At 47.6% G+C, this 21671-nt stretch overlaps 2 protein-coding genes across 26 annotated transcripts in view; both read left to right on the top strand.

Annotated features, from left to right (window-relative positions):
- The first annotated feature begins 335 nt into the window (after positions 1-335).
- On the top strand, positions 336-11494 carry MBD1 (methyl-CpG binding domain protein 1). Of its 24 annotated transcripts, none has more exons than XM_045849903.1 (17): positions 878-1028; positions 2414-2548; positions 5481-5595; positions 5696-5862; positions 5950-6032; positions 6194-6234; positions 6615-6761; positions 6856-6984; positions 7158-7232; positions 7362-7481; positions 7565-7633; positions 8233-8397; positions 8759-9058; positions 9152-9286; positions 9602-9730; positions 9816-9877; positions 10982-11494. In XM_045849903.1, exons 2-17 carry the CDS (start codon positions 2439-2441, stop codon positions 11019-11021), a joined length of 1887 nt encoding a protein of 628 aa, XP_045705859.1. In that variant the 5' UTR covers positions 878-1028; positions 2414-2438; the 3' UTR covers positions 11022-11494. The 24 variants fall into 24 exon arrangements, with proteins under 24 accessions (XP_045705853.1, XP_045705859.1, XP_045705862.1 ...); XM_045849906.1 differs by having other exon boundaries at positions 8230-8397; positions 9197-9286; XM_045849902.1 differs by having other exon boundaries at positions 8230-8397.
- A 145-nt stretch (positions 11495-11639) lies between these two features.
- Positions 11640-21671, top strand: part of CFAP53 (cilia and flagella associated protein 53) — a 33186-nt gene continuing 23154 nt past the window's right edge. The window contains exons 1-4 of one of the 2 annotated variants that reach the window (XM_045849926.1): positions 15693-15801; positions 17044-17112; positions 20795-21024; positions 21495-21668. In XM_045849926.1, coding sequence (XP_045705882.1) covers positions 20984-21024; positions 21495-21668 — 215 coding nt within the window. In that variant the 5' untranslated portion in view covers positions 15693-15801; positions 17044-17112; positions 20795-20983. Of the gene's footprint in view, positions 15802-17043; positions 17113-20794; positions 21025-21494; positions 21669-21671 lie in introns of both variants that reach the window. The other variant, XM_045849925.1, reaches the window with a different exon arrangement.

Genomic DNA, 21671 nt, shown 5'->3' with positions numbered 1-21671 from the left:
GTCTACATTCACCGCCTCATTTTGAGACAGTGGGTATACAGTCAGCGTTCATGCAGTGTGGCTGACTTTCCACCCCTCGTGTGAACGTTGATGTTCTCCAGACCAGAAGTGTATTCAACGATAGGCACAAGGCCCCCTCTCTTCTCACAACCCCCTCTCTTGGGGCATATATGCAGCAGGAGTCCACTGACTTTGTCCTGGGACCTCCACCCGGCCGGCCGTGGTTGTCCCGGTCCTTGGACTGGCTCGCCCACAGCGGTTGGTTGCCGCGACCTGGCCTGTTTACTTCCAGCGCGGCACCGCCCCCTTCCCCAGTTCCCGCGGAAGGAGCGGGGGGCCAGCGCGCGCCGCCAATTGTCTCCGCGCGCTCCAGCAACTGTGCGGCGGGGTGGAGAGAGCGGGACACAATAGTCCTGGGGAAGAGTTTCCGCAGGGACTGGAGAGCACTGGCGCGCCCTAGGCGAGAGGTGGGAGAGGAGGGCTCCGGCACAGCCCCAATCTTCCTCGCTCCTACACCGCGTTACTCCTTCTGGAGACCGTCTAGGCAACCGTGAACGCAGGGCCATCCCCAACCGTCCACGCCCACTTCGGTTGAGGTCGGAGAGCGCAGGCGCAAACGAGGTGGGCGGAGTGGCGAGAACTAACTGGGTGGCGAAGCGAGAAGCGCTGGGGCTGCGGGTCTCCTATAGGGACGCGAAGGTAGTTGGGCTTCAGCACGCAAGCGCGGCAGGAACCAGCGAGGGGCGCGCGCCGCTGCGGAACGCAGCACGCAGGCGCGGGATCCTCCCTATTAAGGGCAAGCGCGAACCCGGCTTTAGCGCGCAGGCGTCTCTTTAGGAGCGGAACCCTGGGGGCGGGCCCCGGATTTCCGGTTACGGGTGCAACGAACGGCCGCGGCGGCGACAGCTACCGCTTGAGCGGCTGCAGAGGAGGAAGAAGAGCAGGGCAAGGCGGGAGTCGCAGGCGGGACCCTCGTCATGGGTCCACGAACCTAGAGCTACGAAAGCTACCGGCCCGGTGCCGAGCTGGTGAGACAGTCGTGGGGGTGGAAGTGGAGAGCGCTTAGGCGGAGGATAGTGGAGAAGTGAGGCTCAGAACGCTGACGGAGAGGGCCCTCAGGCCGACGAGTGGGAGGAATGGCGGCGTCGGAATATTGAACGGGAGGAATGGGGAGAGTTAGGCGGAGGACGGAGGGGACTGGGGCTCAGAATGCTGACAGGGGAAGTGTCGGGATCCTGGGCGAGAACTTAGAGGAATGAGGGAGGATCCGAATGCTGAGGGGAGACATCGGGACCTCTCAGGTTAAGGAGAGACAAATGGGTGTTCAGAACCTGGTGGGGATAAATGAGGACCTCTCAGGCAGATGACGGAAAGAAGTGGGGGCGTTGGGATGCTGAAAGGGAGGGACGGGGCCTCTTAGAGAGAACGAGGGAAAATAGGGTGTCAAAACACTGACAGGGATGCCATGGTCCTGGGACAAGAACAGAGGAGTGGGGGGGGGGGGGTTTAGAATGCCGAGGGGAGAAATCAGGGCCTTCGGACTGACGAGACGAATGGAGGATGAGGATGTTGAGAGGAAGGAGTTAAAAGAACTTTTCAGCTGCAGAGGAGAGGAATAGGAAGGTTCCAGCCCTGAGGTTGGGGAGGAATTATGGCTCAGAACACTAACGGAGAAAATAAGGCGGGAGGACTTCAGGCTGAGGAACAGAAGGGATGAAGGGCTGTTCAGGTCGGGGGTGTCCCGGAGGGGTGGACTCTGATAGAGAACACAGAGGAAATCGAGGCAACACTGTGGTAGCCGGATAAGAGGGCATCATACAGGGAAGGAATGGGAGGGTTAAAAGTCTGAAAGAAACTGGGGACTCCTGGGTTAAGAAAGGGAGCAAAAGGGCACCAGAACACTGACGCACAGTGCTGGGACCTCAGTCTGAGGACGAGAGGAATGGGGGCCTCCTGAGCTGAGGGTGGGGAGTTTGGAGGTCTCAGGATGACAAAGGAGAGGAGTAGGGGACCGGTAAATCAAAGGCAGAGGGTATCTTCTGGGCCAAGGACAGGGAGAAATGAGGAGGAAGAATGAAAGGTTCCTAGGTTGGCAGTAGGGAGAGATGATGGGCTTTCAGGCTGAGGATGGGGAGGAATAGGGGATCTGAACACTCGGAGTGAGGAAGGAGGACCCTTGGGTTGAGGATGGGGCTACCAGGTCAAGACCATTGGGAAGTTCAAGCTCCTGGGCCCAGGTCAGGGAAGAGCTGAGGAGAGTGGGGGTTTTCTCTTCCTTATATTGGCCAGTCGCATATAGCAGGCCTCGGGTCTTGGACAAGTATTAATAGATATCAGTGGTTTTTGTGGCCTGGGGCACAACATGTTACCTCCTACAGCCTCAGTTTCTCTCATTTTCCCCTCTGTGTTGCAGGCTGCTGCTCCTTCCTTTGTCCCCCATGGCTGAGGAGTGGCTGGATTGCCCAGCCCTGGGTCCGGGCTGGAAGCGCCGTGAGGTTTTTCGCAAGTCAGGTGCCACCTGTGGACGCTCAGACACCTATTACCAGAGGTACTGGTTGGGTTGTGGACAGAGTCAGCTTGGGCTGAGCCTGGTTAGGCAGAGTGAAATCGAGGTGTGTGTTTAGACTCACGGGTGCAGCCAAACTAAAATTAGGCGTATACATTTGATCCTCATTATTTGCAGAGTCCATTTTTGCAAATTCACCTACTCACTAAAATGTGTTTGTACCCCTAAAGTCATTACTCAGCTGTGCTTTCATGATCATTCGTGGACATGCACAGAGCAGCAAAAAAATTTAAGTCGCCTGATGCACACGTTCCCAGGTATAGAACAAGGCCTTCGTATTTCAGCACTTGTACTGTAAACAAGTCCTTTTCTGGTCTACTTGGTGTCATGTTTTTTGAATTCTTATGCTGTTTGCAGTGGCCCCCAAGCGTTGTGATGAAGTGCTATCTAGTGTTGTAAGTGCAAGAAGTCTCTGATGTGCTGTAGGAGAAAATACATGTTAAATAAGATTCGTTCAGGTGTGAGTTGCAGTGCTGTTGGCTGTGTCTTCAATATCGATGAATCGAAAATGTGGTACATCTAGAAAAAGAAGAGGAAATTTGCCAATATGCACATGAGGTTGCTTTAGAAAATGCTAAAGTAGCTTGCGATGAAGCTAAAGAAAAGGTGGAAAACTGGCTAAATTTGTGGATCAATGAGATGTTGACCAATAAAAGTGTAGTGTACAGCATTATGAGGCTGAAAGCTAAGGACATGGACACTCATGTTACCCAGGTTTAGGAAAATGGCAAACCTGTCTTGTGCTTTTTGAAAGGCGATACATTGTGAAAAATGTTAAATTTGCATGCAAGGCAGGTTCTGCAGATTAGGAGTCTGTGGAAGATTTTTAAAAATACCTGCTAAGTGTTATATGGGAAAACAGGTATGTAGAGGAGTAGATTTTCAACGCTGATGAAAATGGCTTGTTTTACAGTGACATCAGCAAAGAAACCTACCGTATTTTTCAGACTTTAAGACACACACCCCCAAATTTGGGAGGAAAGGGGGTGCGTCTTATAGTGCGAATGTAGCTTGCTTGGCTCACTGTGGGGGGGGCATGGAGCGGGGTCACAGGTTATTAAATATTTTACCACATTTTTTGCTTCAAAATTTGTTTTCCTATTTTCTCCTAAAACTTAGGTGCATCTTATGGTCCAGTGTGTCTTATAGTCCTAAAATATGGTATATAAGCAGACAGGCTCCAAAGCTTCTGGCTTTACATCATTCAAAGACCAAGCAGTTAATTATTTGTGAGAAGAATATATTAAGTGGGGTCTCTTTAAAGAGAAACACACATAAAACAAGGTCACCTAGGGTCAGTTTTCAAAAATGTTGTGATCCGAGGCCCATAGGAACCCAACCTGTCGCTCCACTAGGAGCACTGGTTCTGTATTCTCTAATCCAGTGTTGAAGGTGAATTTAAAACTACCCTGAATAATGGAACTTTGACTGTAACACATAAGCATACGTCTTTATAAACAATTTACACTTAAGGATTTAAGATATTTGAAGATATATTACCGATGTACTTGTTATTAAACTTTTTATACTCTTCCTGAACTTTGTCTAACTTGTTATTTTCCTGGATGAATATAATAAAATTACAAATATAATTATATTATTCATATCTAGTTGTACATTTATTCATATTTAGTTGTACATTTATTCACATATTTGTAATGTATAAAACTGGCCAGTGTTGCTCAGTTGGTTGGAGTGTCTTCCTGTAAACTGAAAGGCTATGGATTCAGTCCCAGGTCGGGGCACATACCTGGATTGCAAGTTCAATCCCTGGTCTGGTTGGGATGCATACAGGAGGCAGCCAATTGATGTTTCTCACATTAATGTTTCTTTCTCCCTCTCCCCCTTTCCTTTCCTGTCTGTCTAAAAGTAATGGGGGAAAAACGTCCTCAGATGAGAAAATAAAAACTTTCAACATTTACAAACTTAAGTGCAATTATCAAGAACTGTAAAAGATTAAGAGATTTTACCACAGCAGTATCCAGAATGATGTCATTTTTGTGCTCGTTCCCTGAGTATCAGTTCCCACATAGTGACATGAAGAGGACTACCTAGCACCTGTATATGTACTGGGTTATGTTGTAGGAAAGGAACCTTGAGGGCCCCCCTCTTTTATATTAAATTTACTAGGATGACATTGGTTCATTTGGCCATATAGGTTTCAAGTGTACATTTCCATGACACATGATCCACATATTGCATTGTGTGCCTACCACCCAAAGTCAAATCGTCTTCCGTCACTGTATATTTGGAATCCAGTCTTTTACAGTGTTGAGCACCGTAAGGGCGTCTTCCCTTTGCTCTAAAAGAAGACCCTTTGTCTTATCTTCCAAGGTTTTTTGCTGTACAAACATCCTTGAAGAGATAGTTAATTGCAAAGGACAGTTCATGCCTTTTAGGACTTGGAGAAGTACAAGAGACCTGTTGAGTATTGTGTCCTAACATCAGTTGCTTAACACTTATTTTTTATGTAGTATTTATTTGTTTACACATCTATTTGTGTATTTATATGTACATTTTTATATGTATCTTTTTAAACATGTTTTTACCTAAGTTTTCTTATTTGTGTATTTAGTATGTAATGCCAATATATTTATGTGTTGTTTAATGTGTTTCTGTTCCTATTTGTGTTTATTTCACTTATATAGAATACCACTAGTAGTATATGTTATAAATATACACACTCATTTGCATTTATATTACTTATTAATGTTTGTATACCTGTTGGTATTTATACACCCTTAATATTTTTTTTATTCGGGGTTAGTTGGGGTAGGGCCTGGTCAGGCAGGTCCCAGGCTACCTTTTATATTCCACCAGCCCTGCAGGCCTGTTCACCTCCTGGTGGGAAGGTTGTCTGGGAGGAGCAGTAGCGGCTCCACCTGCCTACCAACTCTTCCTGGCCCACTCCCAGCCCCACAGGAGACAGGATCCGAAGCAAGGTTGAGCTGACCCGATACCTGGGCCCTGCATGTGACCTCACCCTCTTCGACTTCAAGCAAGGCATCCTGTGCTATCCATCCCCCAAGGTACTACACGGTGTGGTGTACCCAGATGCAGGGGTGGCTAATACCCACAGGATATGTACTTACTGACCTGTAGTCTTCCTCCCCTTGCTCTCATCTCCAGGCCCCTCCTGAGACTGTCCCTAGCAGGAAGCGGAAGAAGCCTTCGAAGCCAGTTAAAGCTGGGAAATGTCAGGTTGGACCCCAGAGAGTTGAGGTCAGGAAGGAGGCCCCAAGGGATGAGACCAAGGCTGATGCTAACACAGCCCCAGCTTCGCTCCCTGCACCTGGGTGAGTTTTGGCCTAAAGTGAACCAAGTGGGAGATGGTTGTGGTTGGCAGTGCACTCAGGGCCCCACACTCATGTCTCCTATCCCAGGTGTTGTGAGAACTGTGGAATCAGCTTCTCAGGGGATGGTACTCGAAGGCAGCGGCTCAAGACATTGTGCAAGGACTGCCGAGGTGAGTGGCCCCGAGGATGCTGGGAAATAGGAGCTGGAACAGGTCCAGTGTTGGGCTGGAGGTTGAATGGTGGATGTCGGATGTTGGGGCAGAGGCATTGGATAAGGTCAGATATCTGATGCTCCCTTTCCACTTCTCTTCTCACGTCTCCTTCCCCTCAGCTCAAAGAATTGCTTTCAACCGGGAGCAGAGGATGTTTAAGGTAAGCACACTCTGCCTCCTTCTCACAAGTGTATGGTGGGAGCAAGATATGATGGGAGCTGTCGGAGTGTCTGAAGGAATGGTGATGGATCCCGAGGGTGTTAAGAGGCATTCTGTAGGGAACTAGCTACAGTCAGCAGGCTGTAATGGGAGGTAAGGAGGATTTAGTAGACACAGTGATGAGGTTAACAGGAACAGTAGACATTGTGGTATCCTCAGTGATGGTGGCTAATCAGTAATTATCAGATATAGTGATGAGGCAAATGGGGGACCAGCAGACTTGGTGATGGGAACTAATTAGGGTCAGCAGACACTTGAGGGGCAGTGCTCCTGGAGTCACTCTGCTCGGGCATGTGACCTTGCCCCACCCATTCCTGGCAGCGTGTGGGCTGTGGAGAGTGTTCAGCCTGCCGGGTAACTGAGGACTGCGGGGCCTGCTCCACCTGCCTTCTGCAGCTGCCCCATGATGTGGCCTCGGGGCTGTTTTGCAAGTGTGAGCGGAGACGGTGCCTGCGGATTGTGGAAAAGGTGAGTGGGGCATATGGGGTGGGCCCAAGGCTAACCCTACCCCCTGGCCCTCATAGCCCTGGCCCTGTGCATCATGCCTCTGGCCCCCCCACAGAGCCGAGGGTGTGGAGTATGCCGGGGCTGTCAAACCCGAGAGGACTGTGGCCATTGCCGAGTCTGCCTTCGCCCTCCCCGCCCTGGTCTCAGGCGCCAGTGGAGGTGCGTCCAGCGGCGCTGCCTACGAGTGAGTCAGGCTGGAGGGGCCGGTGCTGGTGGGGCCAGGGCTGGGGCAGAGCTCGTTCTTCTATTAAACTTGCTGCTGCTGCTTTTCAACTGGCCTTGCCCACCTCATGTCTTCTTTTCTCCTTCACCCCACTCTCACCTCCCTGGCCCCACCTACCTGCTCCTGTCTGCCAGCATCTTGCCCACCGCCTGCGTCGCCACCATCAGCGATGTCAACGACGCCCTCCCCTAGCTGTGGCTCCCCCTGCTGTGAGTGCCCCATCCCACACTCTGCCTGTCTGTCCCATGCATGCTTTCTGCATTCCTGGGTGGGGAGGGCCCTGTACCTGCCTGGTGCCACCAAGCTTAAACTAAACTACCTTTTGGGCTTTCTCTTAGGGTAAGAAACGTAGCCGCCGCAGGGGAGGCTGCGACTCCAAGAAGACCTCCCGGCGGCGCCCCCGAACCCAGCCACTGCCTCCGCTTCCCCCACCGCAGCCTCCCGAGTCCCCAGAGCTGGTGAGGCCCTGGAGGGCAGGGGGAAGGCACAACCCTAATCTTACCCAGTACCTACCCTGACCCCACCCCATTTGCCTCTGCAGCGCCCCAGAGCCCTGGGCCCCTCGCCACCTGCCGAGTTCATCTATTACTGTGTAGACGAGGACGAGCTAGTGAGTGGCCCCGTCATATCTGGACAAGCCTAGACTCTCCCAGGGCCCTTGGTTAAGCCCAAAAAAGCACATGCTGCACTGGGCCTAATAGGGGAATAGCAAGGCACAGTAGTGGGCGCTAGTAGGGGATGAGCAGACAGTTGGGGAGGGACTAATATGGGACCAACAGGTGCACTGATAGTACTTAATGTCAGATGAAGCGACATTCTGATCAGGCTACAAGAGGAAAAGCTGACACAGTGACCAGAGTTCACATAGGACGAGTAGATGTAGCAGGTACGGTGATAGGAGCTAATAGAGAGTCAGCACAATCCTTCTGGAGGTGGGAAGGTCAAAGATACTGCTTTGGTAGCTAGTGGGGGCTAGCAAATAGAGTGATAGGTACTGTGTTGGAGCAGTGACAATGCTAATGGTACGAGAGCTACCTGGTACAAGGTAGTGCCTGATGTAGGGCTAACGACACTGAAGTGTGACTAACGGGAGTCAGGCTAAGACTGCAACCAGTTCCTTCCCACGGGGCTAGTGGAGAAGCAACCAGAATAGTACTGTAATTGTCCTAGTGACAGCACCCGTGTACTCCCTTCCCTGTCCCCCAGCAGCCTTACACAAACCGCCGGCAGAACCGAAAGTGTGGGGCCTGTGCAGCCTGCCTGCGGCGGATGGACTGTGGCCACTGTGACTTCTGCTGTGACAAGCCCAAGTTTGGTGGCAGCAACCAGAAACGCCAGAAGTGTCGTTGGCGCCAGTGCCTGCAGTTTGCCATGGTAGGTGGGGCAGGAAGGGTCAGATAGGCAAAATAGGTTGGGCCAGGTCCCCCAGTGCCTGAGAGTGATGGACAGACCTAGTATGTAAGTGAGTGAGGCCAGAGGGGTCCTGCAGCTTCAGAGGAGTGCATGGGGCAATGGGTTTGGTCAGGGATTAGCAGATTTTGTGCCAAAGTAAATGAAAAATCTGGGTGGCATTGGCATTGGTAACAGGAGACTAGGAGGCTCATATGAGGGGTTCATATTTGAGCAGATTTTGTGCCACTACTAATGGGGGGATCATCAGGTATGTTGGTCAGGTCAGGATGGTATGGTCCGGTCATTGCATCAGGTGGCCATCACACCCCACCTTTCCTCACAGAAGCGCCTGCTGCCAAGTGTCTGGGCAGGGTCCGAGGATGGGGCAGGGTCGCCCCCACCTTACCCTCGTCGAAAGAGGCCTGGATCTACTCGACGGCCCCATCTGGGCCATACCCTGAAGCACCCCTTGGGCACTCCCACAGCCCGACGAGAACATGCCCAGACTCCAATGAAGCAGGAGGCAGGCAGTGGCTTTGTGTTGCCCCCACCTGGCACTGACCTTGTGTTCTTACGGGAGGGTGCCAGCAGTCCTGTACAGGTGCCTGGCCCTACCCCAGCTTCCACACAACCCCGCTTGCAGGTGAGGGCTCCACCTTATCCTGCCCGACCCAACCCTATCCAGCCTTGTTCCAGGAAGCTGGGACCAAGTCTGCTGCCATCCTCCTTCATACAGGGGGCCCAGAGCCCTGGCCTGAGTTGGGTTGTGGCCTTACCCCAGGTGAAGCAAGAGAAGGCGGATGCCCACGAAGACTGGACACCGGGCACAGCCATCCTGACTCCTGTATTGCTGCCTGGCTGCCCCAGCAAGGTGGGGGTCAGTGATGATGGGTGATCTGTGAGCAGAGTGATGGTGAGCCGTGATGATGGTTCTTTGTGCAGAGCAATAGGTGTGCTGATTGCAGCTTCTTTGCAAAATTACCCTGCCTTCCCCAGGCAACTAGCTTTGCCTGCTTTGCTGCCCAGCTAACCGAAAAATGGAAATCTATGAGGAATGGGATGGTTTTTCTGTGCTGAAGTGTGATAAAAGTGGGATTTATCAGCACAGTGACAGGTTGGCCTGTAGAGACTCTTTCCTCAGGCCAACCTGCCTTTCTGACTGTTGCTCATTTCCCACCTCTCCCAGGCAGTAGACCAAGGCCTACCACGTGTGAAGCAAGAGCCACCTGACCCTGAGGAGGACAAGGAGAAGAGCAAGGATGACTCAGCCTCTGATTCAGCCCCAGAGGAGGCAGGAGGGGCTGGCACGCCAGTGGTCAGTGCTGGGGGACACTGTACCCTGCCCTGACCCAGCTTAACCTCACCAGCCATGTTGACCCATGATGTTAATTCTTCCCCAGATCACGGAGATTTTCAGCCTGGGTGGAACCCGCCTCCGGGATACAGCAGTCTGGTTGCCAAGGTGTGCCCCGCATAGTGAGGGGTGGGGATGGGGTGGGTGCCGGTCAGATGTGGGCCTTCAGTTTTGAAAGTACAGCCAATATTTTGCCACGTGCAGTGGGAGGTAAAGGGCCCACACCACTGCACAGAGCATGATCAGTGAGGAGGTATCTAGGAGCAAACCTAGACCCCTAGAGATTTCCTGAGGTCCAGGTCAGGGCTTGCCTGGGGGCAGGGAGTGGGGTGTCAGCCAGGAGAACTTGGTGCCCTGTGATGAGATTAGAAAGTAAAAAAGGCAGGAAAGCCTGGTTCTTAAGAAAAACTAGCAGGCGTCAGACTTTAAATTTTTTCTCATAGAATCATCATTTGGGGTCTTCAATGCCTTCAGCATCTCCTAGAGATGACCAGGTGGGCTGGGCAGTGGCAAGTGGGCAGGAGATCTGGCTCCACATGCTATTGTGTGATCTTGAACTAGTTCTGCACCTCCTGGAGCATCCTCTGTGGTGGGGGTTAGGCTGTTTTTCTTGAGTCTTTCCTGGGCCTGTTGAGGTTATTAACAGTTTCAGCTGCTATGCAGAAATGTCCCTGCAGGCCTGGCAAGAGGACAAATGATAGGCGCCTTTAAAGACTGGGGTAGTGGGTGAGGACAGGGGAATGCTGCTTCCTGCAGAATGTTAACAGGCTCTGCACAGAGCCCTAGACACAGGCAACATAAACAATTGGCCTCAGCACCTGGATTCCTTTGTTCTACAAACTAGTTTCTATAGGCTAGAAACCCCTCTGTCTGCACTTGGGCAATTACAGAGCTACTGATTTAGTCCCTGCTGCATACACTGCAGTGTGGGAGATACAGCAGTGAATACAGTGATTGTGGGAGGCTTATCCTTCAGGATTCCTGCCCTCAGGAAGCTTAAAATCTAACTGGGGAAACAGTTTCCCTGTGCATTACATGTAACAGAGAAGGTAATGATGTTCTAAGTTAGTAATGGAAGATTTTAGAGAGGAGAGAAGGAATAATTAAGGGGAAGTGGATGGCCAACACAGACAGTAGAAAAAGGTTTTGTGATGCTCCATTTTGTACCTAGCAAACCTCATTCAACATACAGACCTGCTCCCTCTTCTCTAGGTCCAAGGGCCTTAAAAAACCTGGAACTAGAAAGCAGTAGACTGGAGGCTTCCGCAGACTGTAGGATTCAAGGTGACATTTACAGACCGGCTTTATGAGAGACAACACTGATCCATCTACTCAGAGGCTGGACCATAGAGCGATTGCCAGGGCTTGTGTAGAAGTCAGTAGGAACTGGAAAAACCCACCACCAAACCAGAGGAGCAGGCCCGTTCAGTCCTTTGAGCTTATAGAGGAAGCAAGAAAGGAGGAGAGAGTAGAAAGTTGGTGCATCTGCTCCAACTGGTGCAAATCCCAGAAGCCTGAGAGTGATAAGTTTGGATATTAGGGGTGGAGGAGCTGGGGTTGGGGATGGGGGATAGAATTAGAGCCACCGTAAAACAACCTGAACAAGCCATCTTCATAAATAATACTAAGTGGCTTCTGGGTGAGACCTGGCAGTGTCTCTAAACATTTCCTCAGGGAAACAGCGATTGAAAATGTAATGTGAATAAATAAGGAAAGGAACTGCAATTTGGTGAGTTCTTCCTTATGGACCCAGTTTATTTCTCAGAACGGTCTTTTTAGGAAGACATTGTTTTTGCCCATTTTTGCAGATGGAAAAACAGACTCAGAAATTAAATAACTTGTCCGATGTCAAACAGTTAGTATTGATAGAGCCTAGCATCAAACCAGGTTGTAAAATCCTTGTTCTTTAAGCCACTAACCTGTAAACTGTAATCCCGAGTTCAATGATGTAATAATATAGTAACAAGTTTCCAGCGACTCCGAAAACAAGGATTAATTTGAGCATTATAACAAATCCCTTACACTGCTGTCTGGCGTGGTTTAGGGAGTGCGGAGGCTGTGTGGATGTGGTCACCTTGTCAGGGCACCTGTGCACACGGGACTGCGTTTCCAGGCCTCTGGTGTTGGGTAGGGTTCCTCAAACCCCAAAGGGCACCCTTCCCCACTGGTTGCTGTCCATTTGGTTTGCTTCCTTTACTCCTGCTCCTCAGCCAAAGTAGTCTTTTGAAGTAAAACTCAAGCCTGGCTCATCTTTCTAGACAACTTGCATCCCCTGCCCCTTGACATTTGTGCTTGGTTTCTGTTCTCAGCCTCTGTCTTCCAGGAGCCTGAGTCCCCTGTCAAAGGCCAGTGTTGGCTTAGCCCTGCCTCACTTTCCAATACTTTGCATAATGCTAAACGTTATTAGACATGTGGTTTATTACCTACCAGCTTTATAGGGCTGGGACTGAGTGTGTGCCCCCTTAACTTTTGTATCTTATGTCCCTCCCTCGCCTTATTCTAGTCCCAGCCCTGCAGCTTTAGATAATTCACATGTAGATTAACCATTCCCCTACCTTAACTCTTGAGTCCTCTGCCCTTTCCTTTCCCTGTACCTACCTACTTCAGCCAGAGCCCACTGGATAATTTTCTGCTATTTTGTTCTTCCCAGTATCCAACCACCCAACCCTAGTATTCTGGTAATTTTGGCAATGATGTCCTAAGTGAAATTATTTGATTGGTATTCTGACTGATGAGATAAAGAGTCTGGTTACCATGTGTATCAGGGTACAATTAGAAAAGCAGCACCACTAATATAAAGATTTTATATATATGTATGTATGTATATTTATATATATGTATATATGTATATTGTTCTACGGGATTTATTATAGGGATTTCACTATATGCAATTGTGGGAGCTGGTTAAACAGTCTCTGTAAGGCTGTCATTTTCTCATCTAATGTTGGAGCTTGAAGTCTGTAGGGCAGGCAGTTGGGAAGGGAACATGGATATAAAGTGTGGGAGACTGAGGACACATTGGCACCCACAAGCAGAAGCTGGACCCCCCCTCAGATGGCCTGGAGCCCATGTCACTTGTCTCACCACCTCCAACTTCGATGATGTGGGTGTCCTGCAGAAGAAGCTGGTGCCTTTCACCAGAGTTAAATATGCATCTGGCCTAAGAATTTGAGAAGCTGAAGGAAGATCCTGGGGAAGGTGGGGCAACTGCAGACCGGGCTGCTGACCCACACCTAGAAGGTGAGCCAGCAGATAAATGACAACGTGTGAACTGCAGCAGTGCCTGGTGTCCCTACTCCACACTTCAAAGTGTAAAACCAACATTCTACTGCTTCACTTCTGCCCTCCAGTTAGAACGTAAAATGTTTCTTGTGGCTCATCCTAACTGGAAGCATACAGGGAAGGGAGTTCTGGGAAACATAGGACTAGTCAAGGTGACACATCACAAAGCCACCCTGCATGAATCAGCTCCCAAAGGGTCTCACTACTCACCTGAGGATAATTTGCTAAAGCTACAATTGAAAGTGGAAGACCATGGATTTCATGGTGACCCCAGCAAGTACAGTGGAGCCCACCCAGTAAAAATGCAGGTCTCAGCTCTCTGTCATGCAAGTATTGAAAACTGGCCTGTCGTAGGCTCTAAACTTAATACTGGGGTTCAGGAATGAGAACGATACAGTCCATGCAATTTTATTGAATACATCAATATGTATTAGAAATGGTGAATGGATTTCCAACTTTAATGGAATTTAATGGTGAAAATATAGAATTCAGGAAACAATCAGGAGGACAGCCCTTGTGTGGACCTTGTTGGGGCATAATAGGAATTGGAAATAATATAGTTTCTGTCTCTAAGCTGTTTAATTTTAAAATTATTTTTAAATGATTTTTATTGTCCCATTTACTGATTCATACATTCAGTGTTTACTTTGGGAATGTCTTGATGACGTTAACAGTGTTGACTGCCTCTGAGAAAGTGGAGTAGTGGGAGGGAAGATAAAGGTCAGGTTTTGTCCAAGGACTTTGGGCAAATCATTTTTTTAGGCCTCCATGGGGTTTTGGTTGAAGGCCAAGGCTTACCTTACCAAGTGACAAGCCTGGCTCCTCCACCCTCTGAAGAAGCCCGCCAGGGGCATGGGAACCATGGTTGTCTCACCTGGGCTCAGGAAACACTGCCCTCCATCCCTGGCCTGGGTGGTCCAGGGCCGTGGCTTCAGCCGAGCCTAAAGGAAATGGACTCCCTTGCGTTACATAGTAGTGAAACCAGGCAACACTGAACCAGAGCTAAATTGCGGGGCTTGCCCAGGTTGAGGGTGCAGCACGACAAAGCTCTGGACCAACACTGGGGACATTCAAGGGCAGCCAGGTGCCTTCCAGGGGCAGCTTCCACTGTTGCCGAAACCCATTTTGACGGGACCCTCTGGGTTGCACAACTTCAGGGGTGCCCTATGGGTGTCCCTGAATCTCAGTGGCTTTTCCCAAACACCAGGGCCTTGCTGAGGGCATTTTCATTACCTCCCTTCCCTGAGTGTGGTGTCTGGGGTGTTCCACCCAGACCAGCTGGTGGGCCAGGTGACTGTCGGACTTCAAGATCAAGGAACTGGCTGGCCCTCAGGACTCCGTCCAGGAAACCAAGACGACCATCTAATTTCTTTGCTTCAGGCTACATAAACTCTTAGCAGTAAATGAAAGTGAGCATTTTACTGAACTGCAATGGAAAGAAGCATTATATGAGAAAAAAAGACAATTATTTAAAAGATTATTAAGAGAGAAGAAACTATTTTGTGGCTGAAAAGCTAAACCAACATTTCAGGAAATCTAAATCTAGAAACGTACCATATACAAAATCTGAAGTGGGCGGATTACAAATGATTAAGGAACACTAATATACGTGAATTGTGACCTTATGATGGTATGCACAGCAGTTGTACTTCAGTTATTGTTACACGACAGTGACTGACTAGGTAGTGGTGTTTTCTGTGCTCTATACTTACAACCGCTTAAGAGAGGGGCAAAGTGTGATTCTTTATTGGCCTCAAGGTATTAACTGCCGCTTTGCTGTTGGCTGGAATTACAGCAGTGGTCTCCATCTGTGCTGAGGGACCCTCTAAGGTTCCATATCTGGGATCCGGATTCTCAGATATCCGGAGCCTATCTGCACTCCTGACCCACGTGTCCCGTCCTAGGTCCACCGTGGTCCTTGACTCAAACTGCTGGTTTCTGTTGTGCCCGACCATCGGTATCCCTGTACAGCCATCCTGTCTGTCTGCCCTCCCTACCCTGGAGTGTCCCGAGTCTGAGCCCTGGTTTCTGCCCAGTGCAGTACGATTTTATTAGTAAGATTCATCGTTACTGGTGGGAGAGGCTGACAAGGCAGTTAGGCTCTCTCTCAGCTTTGTCTTAGCTGTAAAATGAGGATAATACCTGCTGTTCCATTAACTTATAAGGTATTTGTGAGGCTCAAACATTTTGTGTGAAAGTACCTTGCAGATTACTGTAAAGAACCAAAACACGTAGGGTGGTTTTGTGATCGTTTACATTACCAAGGTTAACCTAGACATGGTCACAAAATTTAATAACCTTCCCACAAAATGCTTTTTAGACTGATTTCAGGATCTAAAAAGCAAAGTAAAATGGAGTGTTATTAGATCTTAAACTTCACTTCAGGTAAAGGAGGCATTTTTCTGCTATTCTGATGAACCCTAGAGGAAGAGGGCGAGGTCGGCAGGAGGCCTGAGCCTGAGCTGAGAGAAAAGCGGCGGCCTCCCTGAGTCCCAGAGGAAGTCGCAACTGCCGCATTCGTGGTCACCATGGTGACGGGACCAACTTCCGCCCCGCCCGCTCCTTCCCCGCGAGGCGCACTATGACAACCAGACTCCTGCGTTGCGGAAGCTAGTACCTAAGTTACTACGGTTAGGGAATCGCGGCGGCGGGTACCACCGCTGCTCCGAGGGGGCTCGAAAATGTACAGCCAGCGGTTTGGTATCCTACAGCGGGAGATTAAGGGCCCCACTCCCAAAGCAGTGATTGTGGTAAGCACGGGATGTGGTGGGAGGGTGGAGGACCTGTGCAAGACCGTGCCACTTTCTGCATCTTCCCGCACTCCGGGCCCAGTCGAGCGAACCAGACTTCCAGCTGGGGCTCTCTCAAGGGGAGTATGTGCCTGATGCATTGGAGATTAATTATGAAAGGAAGGATAAGGTCCCTTCCGTACTCCATCTTCCCCCATCCCCTCACAGCCTCCCTCTCCCCAGCCCCCGTGTCAGTTATAATACTTAAGTTCTGTGTTTGGAGAATAACTACTTGGGATCTTGAGGGTTTTCAGTCTCCAAGACACCCTAAGGAGGTTGTCCCTTGCGATGTGGTGTGTATGTCACCAAAAGGGGCACTGGGCCAGGCGGCAGGAAATCAGATCTGGGCTGGTGGTGATTCAGCTGTATGATCTTGGGTTGATCTTGCAGCCCTAGGAAAATTGTCTGTGGGAGGGGTGTTGGCCTGTGAGGGATTGTGAGTGGTTATGGAGCCCTTTCTGTGTGAACTCAACAGTAACAGAAGTGTCCCTGCAGGCCTGAATGGCAAAAGGACTGTTTGTTGTCTGGAAGGCTGGGATGGTCACAGGCGGCTGGGGGAATGCTGCCTGCTGCAGAATTTGATGGATCCTGCACAGAACCCCAGGCACAGGGCCATGCACCTGTATTTCAACAGGCTAGAAAACTTCTGTGTGTAATTAGGCAACTGTAAGGGTATTATTGCCTATATCTGCTGTGTGCAGCACCAGTGGGAGATACAGGTGTGAATACAGGTGTGAATACAGTGACTCTGGGACATTTACCCTTCAATAGAAGTCTGTTCTCTGCATTTTAGTTGCTTGTTATCTAATTGCAGAAACAACTTGCTCATGAATAAAAATCACTAAAGGTTAACAGTAGGTAATGACTAACATGCTATAGTCTGTGATGGCCCTTTATGGAAGAAAGATCAGGGATAATGAAGGATACAGTTTTATGTTCCATGGTGCACATAGCAACTCTCAGTCAATTTATTTAATTTTAAAAAAGATTTTACTTTATTTTTAGAGAGAGAAGAAGGAGGGAAACATCAATCAGTTGCCTCTCGTATGCCCCCTGCTAGGGACTGAACCCACAACCCAGGCATGTGCTCTGACAGGGAATCCAACTAGTAACCTTCACTTTGTAGAATGACACCCAGCCAACTGAGCCACACTGGTCAGGGCAATTCTCAGTCAATTTACAGACCTGCTCCCTCTCTTCTAGGTCCAAGAACTGTAGGATTAGGTCTGGAAATCAGTAAACTGGAGTTTTCTACAGACTGTAGGATTCAAGGTAATGATTACAGACAGATTTCATGAGGGACAGAAACTTACCTATTTTGGGTTCAGTATGCGAACACAGAGCTCAGGGCTGGTGCCATTCATTACTTGTGTTGGAAACCAGTAAGGATTTCTATTCCACCAAATTATGACCAAACCAGAGAAGCAGGCCTATTCAGTGCTTTAAGCTTAGAGAAACATAAAAAGGAGAAGGGCAGAGTCAGAGCATCTCAGGTGTCAGAGTGTGGTAAGTGTAGATGTTAGAGGTTGAGGAGTTGTGGTGGGAGAAGAATAAAAGCCACCAGAGCTGAGACTTGGATGCTAGACAACTCCTCCAGGAAAAAGCAATAAAAGATGTAATGTCTGAAGTAATAGAGAAGTGACATGAGCCACAGTGTTTGACGAGTGCCTCCTAGGTACCCAGTTTCTCACTTCTCAGAATAGTTTTTTTAGGAGGACGTTTATTTTGATCATGGGCAGAGAGGTAGAGCCCAAAATCAAACCTAGGATATAAAACATTGTTCTTTGAGACATTAAATTGTAAATTGTAATACTAGGAACTATAATGTGAGCTGTTACAGTAATAAAAGCCTTCAGTGACCTTGCAAATACAAGGTAGTTACAGAATTCTTTACTCTCTTGCCTTTAGCACAGTTTAGAGTCCAATGTCCACACATGGCTTTTGAGCACTTAAAATATGCCTAGAGTCACATGTTGAGATGATCGTATTTTGGATATACTGGTTAAATAAAATACATTATTAAAATTAATTTCCCCTGTTTCTTTTCACTTTTAATTTTATTATTTAATTATTGTTTATATTTAATATTGTTTTATATTAGTTTCAGGTGTCTTTTTACTTTTTAAAATGCATCTACTAGAAAATGTGAAGTTACAGATGTTTTACATTATATTTCCATTAAACAGTGCTGGTTTTGACTTAAGACAAGACTGTGCATGGATTGGCATCTTCTTGTTAGAGAACTCCAGATCATACCTCATTCATCCAGAGACTGCGTCCTTCCTGACCACAGACGCCTGCATGCCCCAAGCTTAAAGGGTTTCCTGATCCCCGGCTACTGCTCAGGCTGTTTGTCACCACCACCCTCTTACCCCATCCCCTCTTGGTCAAAATGTACCTCAGAGCCTGTTTTTTTGTGGGTTTTTTTTTTAATATTTTATGTATTCACTCCTAGAGAGAGGGGAAGGGAGGGGTAAAGAGAGGGAGAGAAACATCAGTGTGTGAGAGAAACATTGAACAGTTGCCTCTTGCACACCCCCAACTGGGGACCTGGCCTGCAACCTGATTGGGAATCCAACTGGCAACATTTCAGTTCACAGGCCAGCACTCAGCCCACTGAGCCACACCAGCCAGGGCAGAGTCTGGTTCTTGACCTGATGACTCAAAACCATTGATTTCTAATGACATTAGTGCTTGGTTCCTGTTCTTAGTCTGTTAGTCTACTGGGAGCCTCAGTTCCTATGTGTATCCCACCCAAGGTGCAGTCTCGACCCTGCTCTGATTTGGTATTACTGAATCTGCATTTGTAAAACATTGTACGGCCCTGCGTGGTGTGGCTCAGTGGTTGGGCATCATTCCACAAACCAAAAGGTTGCTGGTTTGATTCCTGGTCAGGGCACATGCCTGGGTTGCAGGTTCAGTCCCTGGTTGGGGTGTGTATGAGAGGCAGCTGAATGATTCTCTCAGGTCAAAATTTCTCACCCTCTCTCCCTCCCTTCCCCTCTCTGAAAATAAATAAAATCTTTTAAAAATGTTATACATTGTTACATAACAGTAATTTTTTAACTGGCTCCAGACTCTAAATAACCCTGATATGGATTAGCTCCTTCCCATGACATAACCCCAAATATCATCTTCTGTCTTCAACATACCTCTCCCTTGCTTTATCTTTTCAGCTAAATCTAGGTATCTGCATGTGTACTCTGCCCCTGAATCTGTTCATCAGGCTGTCTCCAGATGCTGATTTTCTTTCCCCAGGAGACTCCTTTACCAAGACCCAACCCCATATTTTGATAATTCTGATAGTGATGTTCTTCTAAGTGTGAGTGATCAGATTGACTCTCTGCCCTGAGTGGAGAGTTCTGTGAGTGTCAATCAGCCCCTCAGAGCCTCACCGCTCACATGAGGTTGACTTGATAAAACTGGCTGGAGAGACAAAGCTCAAGACCATGGATTTAATGGTGGCTCTAGGGGAAGCAGAGATTGCATCGAGCCCACCCAGACACATTGTCTTTCCTTTCATTCAGACTGAGAACCTGATAGCGGTAGGTATTATGTTCAATGCTAGGAATACAGAAATGAAAAAGATAGAGTCCATGTGATTTTATTAAATGTATCACTATATATTCAAAATGGTGTATGCATTTCCAACTTTTGAGTGGATATTTGTAAAAAATGAACATATTTATAGAAATTCAACTTCTCCAAAATGCCAGGGGCACAGCCCTTGCATTAAACTTCTGGCACCATAGAAATAGCAATGAAGTTCTACCACTAGTTTTACTTTCCTTTTTTACTTTTCCTTCTTCCATCCCTCCCTTTTCTTCCTCCTCACAACTCATTTAATATATATAGTTGACCCTTGAACAACACAGGTTTGAATTGCACAGGTCCTCTCATACATAGATTTTTTTCAGCAAATACCTGCATTATTTTTTATTCAGTTGGGAGTCAGAGGATGTAGAGAGCCAATGGTATGCATTAATCTACATTATCTTAAATAGGGGACTAGCATTCAAAGATTTGGGTATTGGGAGGGTGGGCCCTGGAACCAATTCCTTGTGGATACTGAAAAACTTAAATTTGGGGCAGTCAAGCTATATGTGGATTTTTGACCATGTAGGGGCATGTGCCCCTAATCCCTAATTGTTCAAGGGCCAACTGTACTTAGATAGTAGCCTCTTTTAATTGAAAGTGTTTTGATGGTGGTAGCTATGTTGTCTGCCCCTGAAAATCAGTGGGATACTGAATGGCAAGATCAAGGTGAGGAATTGGAAAACCTCTAATTCTTGTTCTATTCAGGTCTGTTCCAGTTATTTGAAGCGCCTTGGGCAAATCATTTAATGTCTGCGGTTTGACCAAATAATCTCTAGACTTGCATTCAAATATTTTACTTTATAATCCCATGACCTTTTACTCAGACAGAACATGAGAAAGATTTCAGACTGATTTCACAAACTTTTAGATACAGACTCAAAGAATCAAGCAAGTTACACCTTAGCCACTTAAACTTTGCAGTTGTAACAGGGTGTATTCGTTTTATTATTTTTTCTTTTTTTATCGTATTTTTTTCCACTGGCATTTAGCCCCTTTATAACCCTGTCCCTTGTATTAGTTTTATATACCAAATTTTATTTAGTATGAATATTAATGGAGGTCATAATTAATTGAAAAGATGCCATTGGCCTTGCCTGGTGTGGCTCAGTGGATTGAGTGACAACCTGCGAACCAAAAAATTGCCGGTTTGATTCCCAGTCAGGGCACATGCCTGGGTTGCAGGCCAGGTCCCCAGTTGGGGGCATGCGAGAGGCAACCAGTTGATGTCTCTCACTCACTAATGCTTCTTTCCCTTTCTCCTTCTCTTCCCCTCTCTAAAAGTTAATAAATAAAATCTTAAAAACATATGTGATTGATTTTGGATCTATCAAAAGTGATGGTTGTTATTTGTTTTCAGAGAGCCAAGCCTCCCAAAGGCCATAGAGTTGAGCAGCATCTTGAAAGAATCCGACGCAACTATCAGAAACATCAGGCTGTTTTGGATTCCATTAAGTCAATAGAGCGGGATCGCTCGAAAGTTGACTGGTACCAGCAGAATGACCGCAAATTTGTGAAGAGTCTTGTGAAAGCAAGAGTCAAGGATGCCATGCAAGGGTTTATCATCAACACTGAAGAAAGACGAAATAAGTAAGGCTTACAAACCCGATGGCCAAGACTCACGCAATAGCCCTAAAACCACAACCTGAGATCAACCAATCAAAAAAAATCAAGTGAATTCTATAGTGAGAATCATGGCCAAGATATTCATATTCCTGCCAAGTCAATAATTATTGCTTATATTTTCACTTGTAATAGCCTACGTTATCATGATAGCAAAAGAATAACTGCTTTATATTTTGTTACTTTAATTCACATCTTTTGTTGAAGGTGCACATTGCAGATCTCATCCGTGTGGGATCAGATAGAACACGGCCCAGATCAGTGTCTTCATCGCTTGAAATGGCAGCCAGTTTTCTTTTATGGAAGACCGCATTGGTCTTTTTCTTCTTCCAAAACTTATAGACATGAACTTCTGAAATCAAATTTAATATAATAAAAATCAGTAAAACGGTACATGTGGCATCACAGTTTTTTCTTTGTTTATCATTTTGTTTCAGGCTCCGTGAGCTTTTAGCATCAGAAGAAAATAAGTATTTCACTGAAATGCAATTGAAAGAAGAAACAATTGAGGAGAGAAAAGATAAAATGAAAGAGAAAATAAAATTATTAAAGGAGAAGAAAGAAAAAGAGAGACAGGATTTTGTGGCTGAAAAGCTAGACCAGCAATTCAGGTA

Source organism: Phyllostomus hastatus, unplaced genomic scaffold (genome assembly GCF_019186645.2).
Source record: "Phyllostomus hastatus isolate PE091 unplaced genomic scaffold, TTU_PhHast_1.1 phas_contig_80, whole genome shotgun sequence".
In the NCBI taxonomy this organism is placed as follows: domain Eukaryota; kingdom Metazoa; phylum Chordata; class Mammalia; order Chiroptera; family Phyllostomidae; genus Phyllostomus; species Phyllostomus hastatus.
Note: the sequence above shows the minus strand (reverse complement) of the source record. Positions and strands in the feature narration are given on the sequence as shown.

Coding starts and splice junctions, on each gene's coding strand:
- MBD1 (XM_045849897.1), top strand. CDS start 2,439: ATGGCTGAGGAGTGGCTGGATTGCCCAGCCCTGGGTCCGGGCTGGAAG. Junction 6,762..6,855: donor GCCTGCGGATTGTGGAAAAG/GTGAGTGGGGCA, acceptor GCCCCCCCACAG/AGCCGAGGGTGTGGAGTATG. Junction 6,985..7,157: donor TCCAGCGGCGCTGCCTACGA/GTGAGTCAGGCT, acceptor CCTGTCTGCCAG/CATCTTGCCCACCGCCTGCG.